The sequence below is a fragment of the Pollicipes pollicipes genome, unplaced genomic scaffold (assembly GCF_011947565.3).
Source record: "Pollicipes pollicipes isolate AB1234 unplaced genomic scaffold, Ppol_2.1 Scaffold_4295;HRSCAF=5057_pilon_pilon_pilon, whole genome shotgun sequence".
NCBI lineage: Eukaryota > Metazoa > Arthropoda > Thecostraca > Pollicipedomorpha > Pollicipedidae > Pollicipes > Pollicipes pollicipes.
In genome coordinates, this window is record NW_023596461.1 from 35,482,593 (window position 1) to 35,499,098 (window position 16,506).

At 45.1% G+C, this 16,506-nt stretch overlaps 1 protein-coding gene across 1 annotated transcript; it reads left to right on the forward strand.

Moving 5' to 3' along the window:
• The first annotated feature begins 1,027 nt into the window (after nt 1-1,027).
• On the forward strand, nt 1,028-6,822 carry LOC119097478 (uncharacterized). Its single transcript, XM_037220508.1, has 3 exons — nt 1,028-1,033; nt 6,397-6,568; nt 6,692-6,822. The coding sequence occupies exons 1-3, from the start codon at nt 1,028-1,030 to the stop codon at nt 6,820-6,822; spliced, it is 309 nt and encodes a 102-aa protein (XP_037076403.1).
• The last annotated feature ends 9,684 nt before the right edge of the window (nt 6,823-16,506 follow it).

Below are 16,506 nucleotides of genomic sequence, written 5' to 3' on the forward strand. Positions count from 1 at the left end.
TATTAACTCCATGTGAGAAGTTGGCCGTGACTCGTAATGGCTTACAGCCAAGCATCATCCAGTTTTACTCAGGACTCCATAACACCGGACGACAGCCGGAGAGTCAAGTGGTCGGAACGTTGTGTGCGTACTACTGCACCAGAAGGGGATAACAGTTCAAAATATTCTCCCAACTGAAAAAACCCTCAAAATCAAGTCCCCCGCACGATTCATAGTACGGCACAAGCATCATCAAATAGTTCTGAAATCCTACCTCAGGTGAGGGCGCACAATTAATACTTAAACTGTGATTCACAAAGCCATGTGACCTTTCCATCCTCGGAGTTTTCATAATACAGATCGTAATCTCATGATAAATAACCATTTTTGACCATAGGTGACATACTGTGAGGCCAACATCACCTGACGTGTGATGCAGATAAATGATGCAACACGCAGACACATCACCATGCGGACGTCATCACACACTATCAGTCCGTGTGGTGCGAATGACGTCTAACGTGCGATGCTAACGACTGCAATAGTGTCATTTTGATAGAAAACAGGCAACCAAGTATAACATGACAGCATCAACCAATTTTTCACAGCAGATCCTTCTGGTCCCATTAAACATGCTACAGGACATAGCTCGCCGGCGTCATTTGTTTCAGAGTCATGCCGCACAAAACAATGGGAGGCATGCACGAACTCGTGATGAGCTATGCGGGTACATGCGACACATTTGCATCATGTGAGGGGTTTTGATATGCTAAAAGCCTTGAAAATCTAACCGCAGCATTTGCAATACAAACCGTTACTCAAGCCAACTTATTCAGTTTTTTGACGGTGAAATAACAACAATCAGATATCACAATGCAATGTAACACAAAATGTGAGAAATACTCAACATACAACAGCATACGGGCAACGCCACGTTTCTGTCTCGTGACTCCACCCTCCCTCGTAACCAAGGTCACGGCAGTGGTCTGCTATAAAACCGCGTCACTCGCCGTTCACGGCATCAGTCGACGAGACGGAGTACGCAGACATGAAGGTCAGTAATCCCTCTCGTTCACTGTAGATTGTAGGTATGCGTGGAATGAACTAGAAACTCTCATTTGAAAGGCAGTGGCATGGTACAAGTGTACTCCTGGCGAAAACCTTCAAGTAAAATATGAATGAAAAAAGGAAAGAAGTAACCTATTGTAATTTGTTTCCTGCAGGTATTCATCGCCGCCGCCCTCCTGGCCGTTGCCGCCGCCGCTCCTGCCAACAGCTACGCCCCGCAGCCGGCGTACTCTCATGGCCCGAGCTACCACCAGTCGTCCTACAAGGAGCCGGACCACTACGACACGCCCTACCAGTTTGATTACGCTGTCAACGACCACTACTCTGGTGCCGTCTTCTCCCAGAACGAGAACAGCGACGCCAAGAATGTCAACGGCTACTACTCGGTCAACCTGCCCGACGGCCGTACCCAGCACGTCAAGTACGTCGCTGACCACGACGGCTACGGAGGCTACAACGCTGAGGTGACCTACACTGGCGAGCCCCACTACGAGGAGCACAAGCCCAGCTACCACCCGGCCCCGGCCTACAAACCCGCTCGCTCTTATGCCCCGGCCCCGGCCTACAAGCCTCCTCGCTCGTATGCCCCTGCCCCGGCGTACAAGCCTGCTCGCTCTTATGCCCCTGCGCCGGCCTACAAGACCAAGTACTAAACACCTAGTGCTTTCTGATGTGTGAGAACCTATTTATAATATGCAGCGAAATTTCTCTCATGGAGTATTATATCAAGTGTTGTGATGATAAAAGCAATACATTGGTGCACAAGAGAACGGACGTTTTCGTGACTACAAAAGTAGAGAGATCGACCGAATCCCAACGGAAATGCAGATGATCCGGAGACCCCGGCCCATCCACCGCGGCAGAGACACATGTTAATACCGTCATTAGTGACTGAAACGTTTAAGGCTGTGGCACTCCCAGATAATAAGTTTGGAACATGGAACAAACTTGCAGCGTAACCACAGGGGAAAGAAATTGCCATTGCTACTCTCATCATGCATCTATCAGTAGGAGTAATCAGTTATTATTATCACATTAAAGCATGCATCAGATACGATGATATATGCTCAGTTATACTTGTTGGTATAATTTCAAGCCGAAAAGATAGCACTAGACAGCATAGTTTCTCTGCTGAGTCAATACGCTCCTGTATAAGCGGTCGTTGTATGTCCTCGTGCCTTGCACAACATCGATTGAGAGCCAATAAACAGCCGTTGCATTTGGAAATCGTACTAACGAACGCAAAATATGAGCGACTCGACGGTTCTATTTTTCTTGGCCTGCGTCAAAGAGAATCGACTCTTGGATTGTTTAAATGAATGTGCTGCATTTCATGACCATCGTGGCTTCCAGAAAAAAAACAGAAGCACATATATGCTCTTCACGCTTAAAGGGAATATCCCACGTTTGAAGAGATTTAGGCAATCATTAGATATGATGAAAGAGGCTCACGTATGAGTGTTGAGATAGTTCTAAGTCGAAAACCCCGTTCTAAACAACACAGTTTTGCTTTTTAGTAAATATCCCCTATTATGCGTCATTGTTTCATTACGTCATCGTGCTTTTAAAGTGTGCCATCTGAGTATTTTACGAGATTTATAGCCAAAAATGTGTAGCTGGTGTACATTAAAGAAGGGAATCAATATTACCAACACCAAAAGCTGTTTTGGATCAAAGCGTCCTTCGATAGCATGTTCGGGTTCATTTGAAGCTTTGGTGATATGCTCTTCCTTAAGGGATGTACTCCACATTTGCATAGGGATTTGAACTGAAACAGTCGTGTTGAGTTTTGTTCGGCTCAGTTCAAAGCCCTGCCCTTCTTAAGACCTAAAACAGTTTAGTTTCGGAGCTAAACGCCAACGAAAATGTGCAGATTATTTCGGGGAGGCTATTTCAAGGTCACCCAGCAATCCATGACATTATGAAAGTTCATTGAAATCCTATCATTCTAATGGCTATGCGGTGAGCAGTGCCTATAAAAATATAATTGCCTAGTCGCTCATATCTGGCGTCCGTGAGTACGACATCCAGATATGACCGCCGTCACTAAGCTCCCAATCAGTGTTGTGCAAAGTACGACGACGTAATCAAACAATGTGCATGCATATAATACTCCCCTAATACCCCTCAAAATGCACCCATGGTATTCATACAGGACAATGCAGAGTATACGTTATCAGCTAACGGAGAAGCTGGTATGGTGATTCCCCGAAGCTCTTTCTAGAGCGCAGTTCCTATAAATCTGCACGTAAATGATCTACCATCACTTACCTCTAATATGACGTCTCTATTAAATCAGTGTCCAAGAATTGTCTACCTAAGGTGAAAAGCAACGCCTTATGAGGAGTAATTTTTTACTCCTTTTCCCCATAATTTGTGAATTTTCCACTTGTACCTGATGTTGTTAACCGTGCATATCAAACCCTTATTTCCTTTTCCGAGGCCTTAAGATGTCATCCAAAACCAACCTCACTTGAAACAATCAAGCATCAACAAGATTCCAAAGAACGTCGACACCTATGGCTGTATCCGGCCTCGTCTACATCTAAATCTTGTCTATGTATAAAAAGGGTAAGGGCACGAGGCACCTTCAAGCCCGAGAGCCCAAGCGACTCCAGCCGCTTGCATGCATCAAGTTTGGTTTGTTTACAAAATGCATCACAAGTTACAGCCGTGTGCCGAACGCATGACTTTCACGCATCCGAATTTTTTTCGTCGCACCACGAGAGAACTACACCACCAAAACAACGCCCGATACAAACACCTGCATGGCCTGGTAGGGAACTTAACTCCACATTTTTATTTTACCTAAAAAACCTTGACCACTTGACTGCACCACCCCCCACATGCAGGAGTGAAAGTTCTCCTCAAAATGTTCCAACTGCAAAGTGGTACTTATTTCATACATCAACTGGATCAATTCGCCAACCGCCCAAACATCCTTGATATGCTCCCAAGAGTGAACAATTCATAGACGATGAATGAGATAATTTAAAGCGGAGAACATAATTGCAGCATAATTTTTGCCCAGTTTAACTCTCAGTTAGCCGCGTTTTTGTTTAATGGCGGGGCCCAAAAGTGATAAATTTAAGCCATTCAGGCTCACTATCCGTCACGGTACATTATCCTAGCGTGCATGGCTTTGGGACAGATCTGGCGGAGCTCATACAGAAGTGTTTGGTAGCGAAATTCTGTATTATCATGCAGACCTGCTCTTACTTTTGCGTTTTATTCTCATAGGTTGGTGGGCATGATTGATATTTATGTTGTATGGGTGAGTTGAATGACCCTGTCTGCCACCAAACCATCCAAAAGACTATTTGTGTGGGGAGCGGAAAGAAGCGTGCCCTTAAAAAGTCAAGAAAGTTCTCCGATGGAGCAACTCATTGCTAACACTGCTTGCTTTCAACACATCATTTGTAACCAGACTTAGTCATTGTTTATTTTAATCCATCAAGTTTTCTTCATCAGATAATTATGTTAAAACAAAGCAGGTAACTGAGCTATTTTGTTCCATACTTTCAATTATTTGCCTCATATTCGTTGAAGTGATTGCATTGGCAAGTGATTGCATCGTCTTAATTGCATGGCAAGTGGCAGGAAAAATGTTGCAAGAATTAGTGATTCACGAATGCTGCTGCGAACCAAATAGGTTAGACGGGGTGAGTTGAGGTAAGGCTTCTTTAGGTTAGGCTTTGTCACGCTACTTTCGTGGACATACGTATTGGTATTTTGCAAGAAACAGTAACATAATAATTGTGTATCCCGACCTCATCTTAACAGAAGCCAGAGGTATGCCTGATGTGTTTCATTTGAGGTGCTGATGTGCAGGGGTCAAAATATTATTTGTTTGAATACTTTATTCTTGTTGAAGTCTTTGTTGTTGTTTTTGTTGATCAATTTATTTGTTTTATTCTATGTTGAAATATCCTGTGAAAGGCAAGTGCAAAGTGCAGCATCAAAACACTGGTCCTATATGGTTTTTGATGACCACAACACTGCTGGGAAATGGCTATTCTTTAATGTATTCTGTTTCACTTTAATGACCTAAGATGTTAAAAACAGAAACGGTTTTGTTATGTTTATGAGATACCGTCCATGCCACCTTGAAATGCATGTCTTTGTTTTCTGGAGCATATCTTACTGACTAAAAAGTTCCAACTTTTGTGACGTGAATTTCTCACTCCCACACGGTCTTTTTTGCGATGGAATTTTTCATTCGTACGCTGCTTCAACGATTCTAGCTCACAGCATTACATGCGAAGACACTACTATCATATCAAAACACAAGAATATAAATGGCCCGCAGAAACAAGTAAACTCACCTTTCAGAGTCATCAAGGAATGATTGGAAGGGTCGCAACGGTCGGAATTGAAAGAACAACCAAAATTGTTGCGATAGGCTCACCCAAGAGGACAAACACCGAGGGCTAAAACCAAGGCGGTGAAAAAGAGCTTAAGAAATTCGTGCAGCATCACTCTGCGGTAACTTGAAGACTCAAAGTGAAAGTCTCCGCAGGAAAAATCTGATCTTAAGCAATCCAATAAGTGATGGAAACATGAGACGACAAAACATATTTGGCAAAGAACGTCTCAGTTCGATGACAACGAATGCAGTGACGTTACTTTCATGTAACCTAGCCAACAAACATGAGCACGACCACATAACCCCTAATGCGCAAAATTTCCTTCTGCTTACCGCTTCGAGATGTTAAAAGTTTTAGTTGGTTAGTGTCATTAGATTTAAAAGTTTTGCCCATATAACAGTGGGATTAATGGAGTAATTCGTGGTGAGTTATACTGGTATACGAAAAACATGTCTGCCATATCAAACATTCTGAATGGAAAATATTGAACTATTGTACAACCAATTGACTATCACTTCAAGAAGTGCAATACAAGGTTTAACCCAAAAGCGGTGACTTTTGCTGTACTGTGCGGCATCAAGAAATAAAAAAAAACCACCGCAAACTGGTGTAAAACATGAAGTGGGAACTCCCACATTTACATCTAAATACGAAGAACACCACATATTCGGTCATGAGACCCCGCCCTGCCTCGTTAGCAAGGTTATGATGGGGGTCTACTATAAAACCGCGCCACTCCCCGTTCACAGCATCAGTCGACACGACCAACTCTGCAGACATGAAGATCATTGGCCTTTCGTTCACTGCGTTTTCAAAAACGGCCGAAATTGAATAGCAGCTCTCATTTAGTACGCAGTGTCATAAATATCTACCATTCCAACGCTCGGCAGTTCATGACATTGTGAAGCTAAGCGCTACCATCCGGGGGAATGCGAATAAGAGAAAGGAAATCCGTAATCTATCGTAATTTGTATTCTTGCAGGTGCTCGTTGCCGCCGCTTTCCTGGCCGTTGCCGCCGCCGCTTCCTCCAACAGCTACGCCCCGATGCAGGCGTACTCTTATGGCCCGAGCTACCACCAGCCGTCCTACAAGGAGCCGGACCACTACGACACGCCCGACCAGTTTGATTACGCTGTACACGACCACTACTCCGGTGCCGTCTTCTCTCAGAACGAGAACAGCGACACCAAAAATGTCAACGGCTACTACTCGGTCAACCTGCCCGACGGCCGTACCCAGCACGTCAAGTACTTCGCTGACCACGACGGCTACGGAGGCTACAACGCCGAGGTGACCTACTCTGGAGAGCCCCACTACGAGGAGCACAAGCCTAGCTACCACCCGGCCCCGGCCTACACGCCTACTCTCTCTTATGCCCCTGCGCCACTCTACAAGACCAAATACTAGACACATTGTCCTTTCTGTTGCGTGTGATCACCTATTTAAAACGTGAGGCGAATTCGTTCTGGTGGAGTTTTGTATCATGTGCTGTGTTGATCAAAGCAATACATTGGTGCACAGAAAACGGACGCATTCCTCACTCCAAAAGTGGAACAATCGACCGAATTCCCACGAAAATCCTGTTGACAGGAGTTTCTCACTTTTTCACTTACAACTGCGCAGTAGAAGTTTTATGCGAGGCTCAACAGTGCTGTATACGACGATAGATGTCTTGGTGTGAAAAGTGGATCACAAAAATATATGACGAGCAGTCACAAACTTGTGTTTTGATAACCAGTACCTTCTCTGCCCACCTACACACAGCGGCGGTAAGTTCATTTGCACCACGGAGCGCCTAAACGACAACCCACATTCATTTTAATCTTCACCTTTTCATTGTCAAATCCATTTCAAGACCACTTCAAGGTCACCCAGACATCAATGGCGCCGCCGTAACGTCATTCAAGTTCGGCCATTCCATCAGTCATGCGGCGATCATGACCAAGAAGAATATTAGTCTCGAGTCGTTTATATCTTACGTTTGTGATCACAATTTCCAGATATATCGGCCGCCAATGGGCTCCCAATCAACGCAGCGCAATGTACAATTATGCAACTAAACCATGGCGTATTGAGGGGCATACTCACGCAACAGAGAAATTGCGTTGTCTAGAGCTGTCTTTTACACTTAAAATGATACCAACAGTTATAAGTGAGCCTATTCCATCGTATCTGATGCATGCTGCAATGTTTTGAAGCGTGGAACAATCCGATTACAGAAGGGAAGAATTGGTGTTATTTCCCGAGGCTCTGTTGCAGCGGTCTTCAGGCTTAGTCTATACTGCATGTTATCTCGGTCGATTCTCGATGCAGATGCGTCGCCTTAACTGAAATTATCATTATATGGCACCTAGAGTCAGATGAGGATGGCAGATGTGTTCATGAATGTCTGGAGCATTTTCTGATGCGACTGTTGCGAGGGTAGTGCACTTGGTTTACCGGATTAATGCCATATCAGGAAGTGACCTGCGCCAACGATACCCAAACGCCTCCCATGCATCTTGAAAAACCTCATCTACGGAGACCTGCATATACCAATGTACAAAGTTTTTCAATCTCCTGAGACTGATATAACACAAACTGGAACAATAGCATGTGTGTGAAATCATACCCATCGGACCCTGGTGCCTGTTAGACCGGCAGACTCCTACGTCAAAACAGGTGAACCTCTCAGCAGCGGATATCTCCGAATGAATCCTTGGCATGTGCTTTAATGTCTTCAGCTGAACTCTGAAGCTCCTTTTTTCCACCCCTGTCACTGCGGTGACGGGTACTTGGTATCTGGGTATGGTTTACGCCGGTGTTGCGCAGGGTGTTTGATGTCAGTAAACGAAACTCATCTGATAATTATTTTTTAGCTGCAGCCAAACTACACGTAATGGAACACATTTTGATCAAACGCCCTGCCAATTGTAGCGCAACGTTAGGGAAATAGGTTTCTTAACCCTGAGAAGCAATAAACATGCCATCAATGTCCACAAATATACACATTTCTGGGCACGTAATGGGCGGGCCGGCATGGTGGCACAACTCGACATTCTATCATCGTTCCTCTGACACTCAATGCGCACAACTCGTACCAAGATATATCGCGAGATAAATGTAGCTGTATCCTCTGGTGTACTCACGGACAATTGTGTGCATTGCCCCCCCCCCCCCCCCCCGCCCCTCTTGTCTACAATGATCATTGCTACTGGACGTGAATAATGAGGAATCTAGGCCTTTTCGTGTTAAAATAAGGCAATACAAATATGAAAATTTAATCTCATTTTCACTCCAACTGGGAAGTAGCTAGATACTCCCATGTGGCTCATTTTCAGCACTGACCCATATTCACTTATGTAGCCACACCCGCCGTTCCAGTCAAGGTCAAGACCGCAGGCTTGCATAAGCCAGACCATTCGCCAATTACAGCATCGGTTGACAAGACCAGCTCTGCGAACATGAACGTAGACACCAGGACTCTTGTCGAGTGCTGTATGAATCAAAGCCAATAACCCTGGGACCACTCGCTGAAAACAGCCGAACTGAAGTTCTTCATCTCCCCGACCTGCCGGGAATGAGGCTCTGCACGAACTGACCCATGTTTAATCCAGGCATGGTTTGCACACAGCCGGGGTCAAATTATATGCGTGCTGTATTGAACCCCATGTGTGCAGTTCCGCGCATACTGGCCAGAACACGAGGCGACTTTGCTACGGCTCTAGATGTGATATTGGCAAACAAATTGATGGCACTTTAGATTAACTTTACATAAAGGTTATCGGTGCGGTGTAACGACTCGGGAGCGCACGAAGTTGCCATCTATACACGTCTCATGAGGTACGAGAGGTACGTAAGGTCCATAAACACACACTCACCATGCAAAGAGTATTCACGAGTAACACAAATAGTGTCTACATGAGTGGCTTTAAGATGGACATAAATCGTTACAAGATCATGGCCGCAGTTACGCCGTAGGTGTGAGCCACACTGCTTCCATAGGTGCGTGATCCGCCATTCTTCAGATTGATTTCCGACCGATCTAGAAGAAATCCTAGACATTTTGTTTAGGCTGAGCGGCAACAGATCGGTTTTTAATTGCATATTAGTTTAAAGAACAAGGAAGCTGCCATCTGTTTCAGCAAACGAAGTGAAAGGTCAAACTAGGGCGCTATGTGTACTAGTTGATTTTGAACATGATATTGATCCATCTGCAGAAAACATAGATATTTGGTTTTCGGATGCACTTCTCCCATCTCTCGTGTTGTGCAAGTGTTCATGTTGGCTTAAATGACATGATACGTCTCGTAATATCATTGCCTTTTTTCATTTAGTCCAAGTGCCTTGTCCGTATGCCGCGCGGTTTTAGAACTTAGATAATTGTGTTTTCACCATAAAGGTACCCTTAACGTATGTTTTCATCCAAGTTAAAGGCTATGCCGCGTTATGGTCCGGGCGATTTGTAGTGGAATTACTTAACAAGAATGGGCACAAACATGATGTCACACATCACGTGTCGCACATGTTCCAAGAATAACAGCTCGTTGAAAACTTGCTTTCATGGAACCCTTCTAACCTGAAGTTCCGTTTTAATCACGAATATTTGAATTTTCTGATATAGTAGAAAAACTTTCCTACACACCTACTTCGACACGCGCTCGAGTGTGGGTCAACTTGTCCACCTCCCCTGATGGCTTCGGGAGCTGTTCCCGAAGGTGCGGCGTAGACACGTCAATTTTGCATCACTGTAGACAACGGAATAGCTGATCGTTTGGTATCAAAGATGCAGATGTTCGTTGTAAGGTCGCTGACCTACGACAGGTCAAAGTCAGGACATGGATGCAGCGAGATGGTTTCTAGGCAATCGGTTAGCCCGATACAAAAACGGAGTGTTGGACGAAGTCATACGTCTCTAACATAGTTTCAATGCAAGTGGCCTAGGGTCAGGTATAAAGGTCAGCCCAAAGCAAAAGCTACCCTGTTTCTTATTCTAGAACTTGGTATATATGGTAGTGTCTGATGCTCATTTTGGGGTTATTGACCACAGGAACCTCATTACACAAGTTCCATGGATTTCTTGCAAATCAATACAGGTCACTGACAAAAAATGACTAAGGTCAACATCGTGTTTTTTGAACTTGCTACCTAGCGTATTCCTGACGCTTATGCAACTGCTAAAACAATAGTAGCCATGTATGATTTTCGTTATCATGACATCAGACAGGTCAAACATTCATATTCAAACAAACACAAACATCCATCAGAATGTAACTAAGCGCAGGTGCGTTTTATGTCATAGGTGAAATATTTTGACAAAACATAGTTAGTGAAGTGGATATTCACAGACATCGTCTTACCACGAGCACGCCGCCTGCAACGCGTAAAATTCTCGCAAATAGAACTTACGTTGCCCTGCTGAGTCTCCAATAGTCGCCGTGGAAGCCCAGCTTAGGTAGATGGTTGAAGTTATGCTGACCACATTTTTGATGTGGCGAAACGCGTAATGGTAGGTTCGCATTCCAGGATATATTTTCATATATGGCTCGCCAACGAGGGCCCACGTGGATCTATTGAAGATGTATTACCTCCATGGCGACCTCCATGGCGACGCCACAACGAGAATGGGTAAACAGATCGCCTTGATAAAAATATCTTCTGTTGGTCACCTCTTTCCTACGCATTCATCAAATTACAGACCAAAACATGTGGGGACGGCCAAACCAACGTTTGGGGATGGGCAACTTAACCTTGCAAGGGTCAGCGGTGTCACAAAACATATAAATATATAACCATGTCTCCATACCCAAATAAAAGCAAATTTGGTAGCAATTTTACGGGATGATTGAGACGAAGATTTAGAATCACCGATGAGAACATCGTTCCTTTTTTTTGTGTAGTATTATTTTATTATTACAATATACAATGTCGTGTAGGAATTCTATTATGGCTCACGATAGCTCAGAGCCAAGCATCATCCAGTCTGCCTCAAAACCCAGGACACCTGACGACGGCTGAAGAGTTACCGGGCCGAAGCATGGTGTGCACACACCCACACCGGACGGGGACGATAGTTTGAAATATTGTTCCATCCGAAAAAGTCCTCTTAAAATCCAGCCCTTTGTACAATTCATTGCACGGCCTATAGAATAGTCAAATAATTCAGAAACCCTGTCCCAGGCGAGGGCGTACCTTAATGTTTCAGCTGCAATTCACATAAAACATGTCATTATTGAACGCCGTGGATACGTCGTGTTATCCAAATGCATCATTATCTCGTGAAAAATAACCATCACTTGCCATAGGTGACTTACTTCAAGGTCACCACTACGTGAAGGGTGATGCAGTTAATTTAAACAACCCACAGACTCATAACAATGTGGACATCATTACACATCCAACTGAGCAGTCACTTCGAATGAGATCCTGATACCTTGCCAGCACCTCCAGTGATGTAAAGTTGATAAGAAGCAGATGAGGAGGGGTAAAATGGGTACATCGACTAATGTTTCACATTCCTGTTTGCCATTTAAGAATGCTACGTGGCGAAGTTGGCCAGAGCCATTTGTACAAAAGTTAAATCCCCTAAATCAAGGAGCATTACGTAAGCACTTCAGTGCATTAGCGGGGAACATTGTTCACATAGACAGTAGTATTAGCCTTATTCATAAGAAAAAAAACCAGGAGAATGGATATATAGTTTGGTTGATATTTCGGCAACATGCCTTTATCGAAACAATAACAGAAGTGAATTCACTTTTGCTATAGTTTCGGTAAAGGCATATTGCAGAAATATCAACCCAACTATATCTCCAAACTCCTGTTTTTTTCGAGGAATGAAACTGCTACTACTGTCTTATCTATGAAAACAAGGAGAAATATGAAGTAACTTGTGATGAGTTATACGGGTACATCCGACACATTGGCATCTTTCCAGGCATTCTCATTTAAAGAAATATGAAGCACTGTACAAGCTAATGCTAACAACTACAACTAGCGCAGTACAAAACTTAACGCATCGGCATTTGTTTCATTTCTGCTCTGCAGTGTCAACATAAAATGTCACAATGTGATCTAAACCACGAATGGAAACTACTGCACTTACATCTAGATACGGACAACGCCAAACATTCTGCCATGAGACCTGGCTCTCCATCCCTAGCACGGTCACCACAGTGGTCTCCTATAAAACCGTGCCACTTGCCGTTGACAGAATTAGTCAACAAGACTAACTCTGAAAAAATGAAGGTCAGTAGCAGCTCATATTCGCTGCAGAAAGCAGAACGCGTAGCTTTGAGTGCCACCTCTCATTCGAACCCCAATGCCATGGTACCGCTGTATAGCTGAGAAATACTTTTAGGCGAAATATCCCTGGAAGGACGCATGAACTGCAATCTATAATAATTTGATTCCTGCAGGTGTCCATCGCCGCCGCTCCCCTGGCAGTGGCCGCCGCCGCTCATGCGAACAGCTATGCCCCGAAGCCGGCGTACTCCCATGGGTCGAGCTAACACCAGCCGTCATACAGTGAGACGGACCACTACGACACGCCTTACCAGTTTGATTATGCCATCAACGACTACTACTCCGGTGCTGTGTTCTCTCAGAACGGGAACAGCGACACAAAGAATGTCAACGGCTACTTCTCGGTCAACCTGCCCGATAGGAGGAGCACAAGCACAAGGAGCGCGAGCCTGGCTACCACCCGGCAGCGGCCTACAAGCCCGCTCGCTCTTATGCCCAGGCCCCGGCCTGCATGCCCGCTCGCTCTTGTGCCCCGGCCCCGGCCTACGAGCCTGCTCGCTCGTATGCCCCTGCCCCGGCGTAAAATCCTGCTCGCTCTTATGCCGCTACGCCGGCCTACAAGACCAAATACTAAAAACCTAGTGTTTCCTGCTGTGTGACAATCTATTTATAACATCAAGCCGATTTGCTCTTCGGTGTCTTGTATCAAGTACTGTGTCTTGTATTAGTGTGTTGAAGAATCTCTCTATAAAAATGGAATTATCTTGTATAACCGACCCATGCACTGCCTTAAAGAAGGTGCTTTATTTGACATACATTTAGTTAAGCTTCCAGAAATAAACTGAAGAGCTATATGTTGATTACACTTACACAAGAACATATCACCAATAGTTTTCAGAAAGTCGAACATGCTTCAGGAGTAAACTTTGATAAGAAAAAGCTTTTGACGCTGTTAATATTGATTTATTTCCTAACGTTTTTCAGAATGATGGCATCATCCACACATTTATTAAGATACCCGAGTCAAATTTAATAGATGTACCCTGTCAGGTCGCTGACCTATGGCAGGTCAAAATCAGGCCATGGTTTCAGCGAAAGCAATTTCTAGGGAATCGTTCAATCTGATCCAACAACGGAGTGTTGGAGAAAGCCATACATTTCTGAGATGATTTCTTAGGCAACACAACAGTGTAATGAGCGAATGCCATTGACCTAAGTTCAGGTATGAAGGTCTAACCAAGGTCAAAACCAATCTGTTTTGTTACTCTGGGGATTGTTGTATGGAACAGATTCTGTTGCTCATTTTCAATTTATTGATAGCAGGAACCGCATTATACATCTTCCATGGACTTCTGAGAGGTCAGAATAGGTCATTGACATAAAATAACCCAGGTCAACATTTGGTTTGAGGAGCACACTGCCCAGCGTAATCTTTGTCGTCTAGTCAAATGCAAAACTCAAAGCAATCTTGCATGATTTTGGTCACCTTGACCTTCAAAAGTTTAATCAAGGTCACTAACATTGAATGGGCATGAGACCTTTTGCTTAGAAACGGTTCCTGGGGTCTGGGAGCACTTTGGAGACCAACCTTGAACTTTAATTTGTTGTACCTTTTTGACCCGAAAGTCATGACCTAGGAGCTTGAAAGTTCGCCCTAAGTGAGTTTACGTACAGGTCAATACACCTTGTAAATCTGGTGTCTCTAGCTTTCTTAGTTCTCGAGATCTCAGTCGAGGGTCAAATTGACACCCCCACCCGAGCAAAGAGTATCTAGCCGGCTACCTGGGCGCGTGTTAGAAAATAACAGACAATGCACAACGTACCTCACCCGTTTATGGGCAAGTTGGTATGGTGGTTTCCTGAGGCTCCATCTGGGACACATTTCCTACAAGTTCGCATGGAAATGATATGCCACTGCTTATGTCTGATATTACGTGTCAATGTTATGCAGACAACACTATCATTTTTTAAAAACAATGATATTCTTGAGTTAGTGCAGAAACACTTCGCTTAGAACCATTACGGAATGGTTGGAACGGTTGGAATTGTCGGATTTGAAAGTGCAGGCAAAATTCAGGGAGAAGCTCGAATCTCGCGATACAAAAATCAAGGAGCTCAAGAAGCAAGTAAGTGAGCAACAAGAAATCATCCGAGCTCAGTCACAGGTAATTGAAGATAGTGAGCGGTACTCGAGACGGAACTGCCTCAATTTCAACGGCGAGGCTGAAACCGCAAACGAAAAGCCGGTGCGCCTGGCCATTGACCTAGCGAGAACTATGGGCGTCCAGCTTCATGCAGGCGACATTGACCGCGCTCATCGGGTCGGTACACCTCAGCCCGACCCGGACGGCGGCAGCCGCACCCGACCGCTAATCGTCAGGTTTGTGTCCTACACGAAGAAGGAAGAGGCATGGAGCGCCCGTAAGCAGCTGCAGACAGCCCACCCACCTGGGCAGCCCTTCTGACTCCAGACTCCATCACAAGGGCGTTTGCCGCTGACAACCTGACTTAAAAGAACCAGAGGGTGATGTATGCTGCTCGCCAGCTCAGACGACACAACAAAATCTGGGCAGCTTGGAGCAATGGCTGCGTAATGAAAATGAAAACAGCGGAACGAAGCAACACCCATCAAATTAAAACAGAAGAGGACCTGCACAGGATTGTCGGGGCAGCTGAGGTGACTCCTCGTTGTGCAGCATTCGGGGCAGCCGCCCCCACTGAGTACCGCGGATCGGACAACGCAGACGCAGCGAGTGCTGCAACATACGCTGACGTTGCGACTGCGACTCATTTCGATGACAACGAATGTAATGATGCTGTCTTCATATAAACTAAGCAATGAATATGGCGCAAGCACATCAACTTATTTTCATCAATGGAGCCTCCCGGTTCCTACATCAAAACAACGACAGCTTTAGTTGATTAGTTTCATTGGATTCAAAAATCATGCTCATGGAACAGTGGAACGGATGGAGTAATAATCCGTGGTGAAGTATACCGGTACCATCGAAACATGTTTGCCTTTTTAAACATTCTGAATGGAGACTTTTTAAGCGACGTGCAAACTAGTGACTATTACTATAGATAGTGCGACAGCAAATGCAGATCCAGACGCCGTTCAATTTAAGTTCTGTGCGGGGCGGATACGCATTGTGCGGTATCAACAAAATAACTCACAGTCCTGATGCAAGAACATGAAGCGGGAACTATTACATTCACACCTCGATGCGGATAACGCCACATATCCTGTCATGAGACCCCACCCTTCCTCGCTGGGAAGGCCACGACAGAGGCCTGGTATAGAACCATCACGCCAGTCTCCGTTTCAACAGCATTCAGTCGACAGCCAACTCTGCGCAGCATGAAGGTCAGTTCTCGAAGCGCTCATTCACCGGCGTGTTCAAGAACGCACGAACTTAATTAACGTGCTCTCATTAAGCTTGCAGTGTTATAAATGTGTTACCATTGTACTTGCTTCCTCGTTGAGATGACAATTGTAAAGCTGAGCGATATTGTACGAAGAAATACGAATGAAGGAACCGGTAATCCTAATCATAATTTGTGTTCAATGCAGGGTGTTCATCGCTGCCGCCGGCTCTGGCTGAGCCGTGGCCGTCGCCCGCTTCCTGCCAACAAGCTACGCCCCGCAGCCGGCGTACGCCCATGGCCCGAGCTACCACCAGTCCGTCCTACAAGGAGCCGGACCACTACGACACGCCCTACCAGTTTGATTACGCTGTCAACGACCACTACTCCCGGTGCCGTGTTCTCCCAGAACGAGAACAGCGACACCAAGAATGTCAACGGCTACTACTCGGTCAACCTGCCGGACGCCCGTACTCAGCATGTCAAGTACGTCGCTGACCA

Coding starts and splice junctions, on each gene's coding strand:
- LOC119097478 (XM_037220508.1), top strand. Junction 6,569..6,691: donor TGTACACGACCACTACTCCG/GTGCCGTCTTCT, acceptor ACGGCTACGGAG/GCTACAACGCCGAGGTGACC.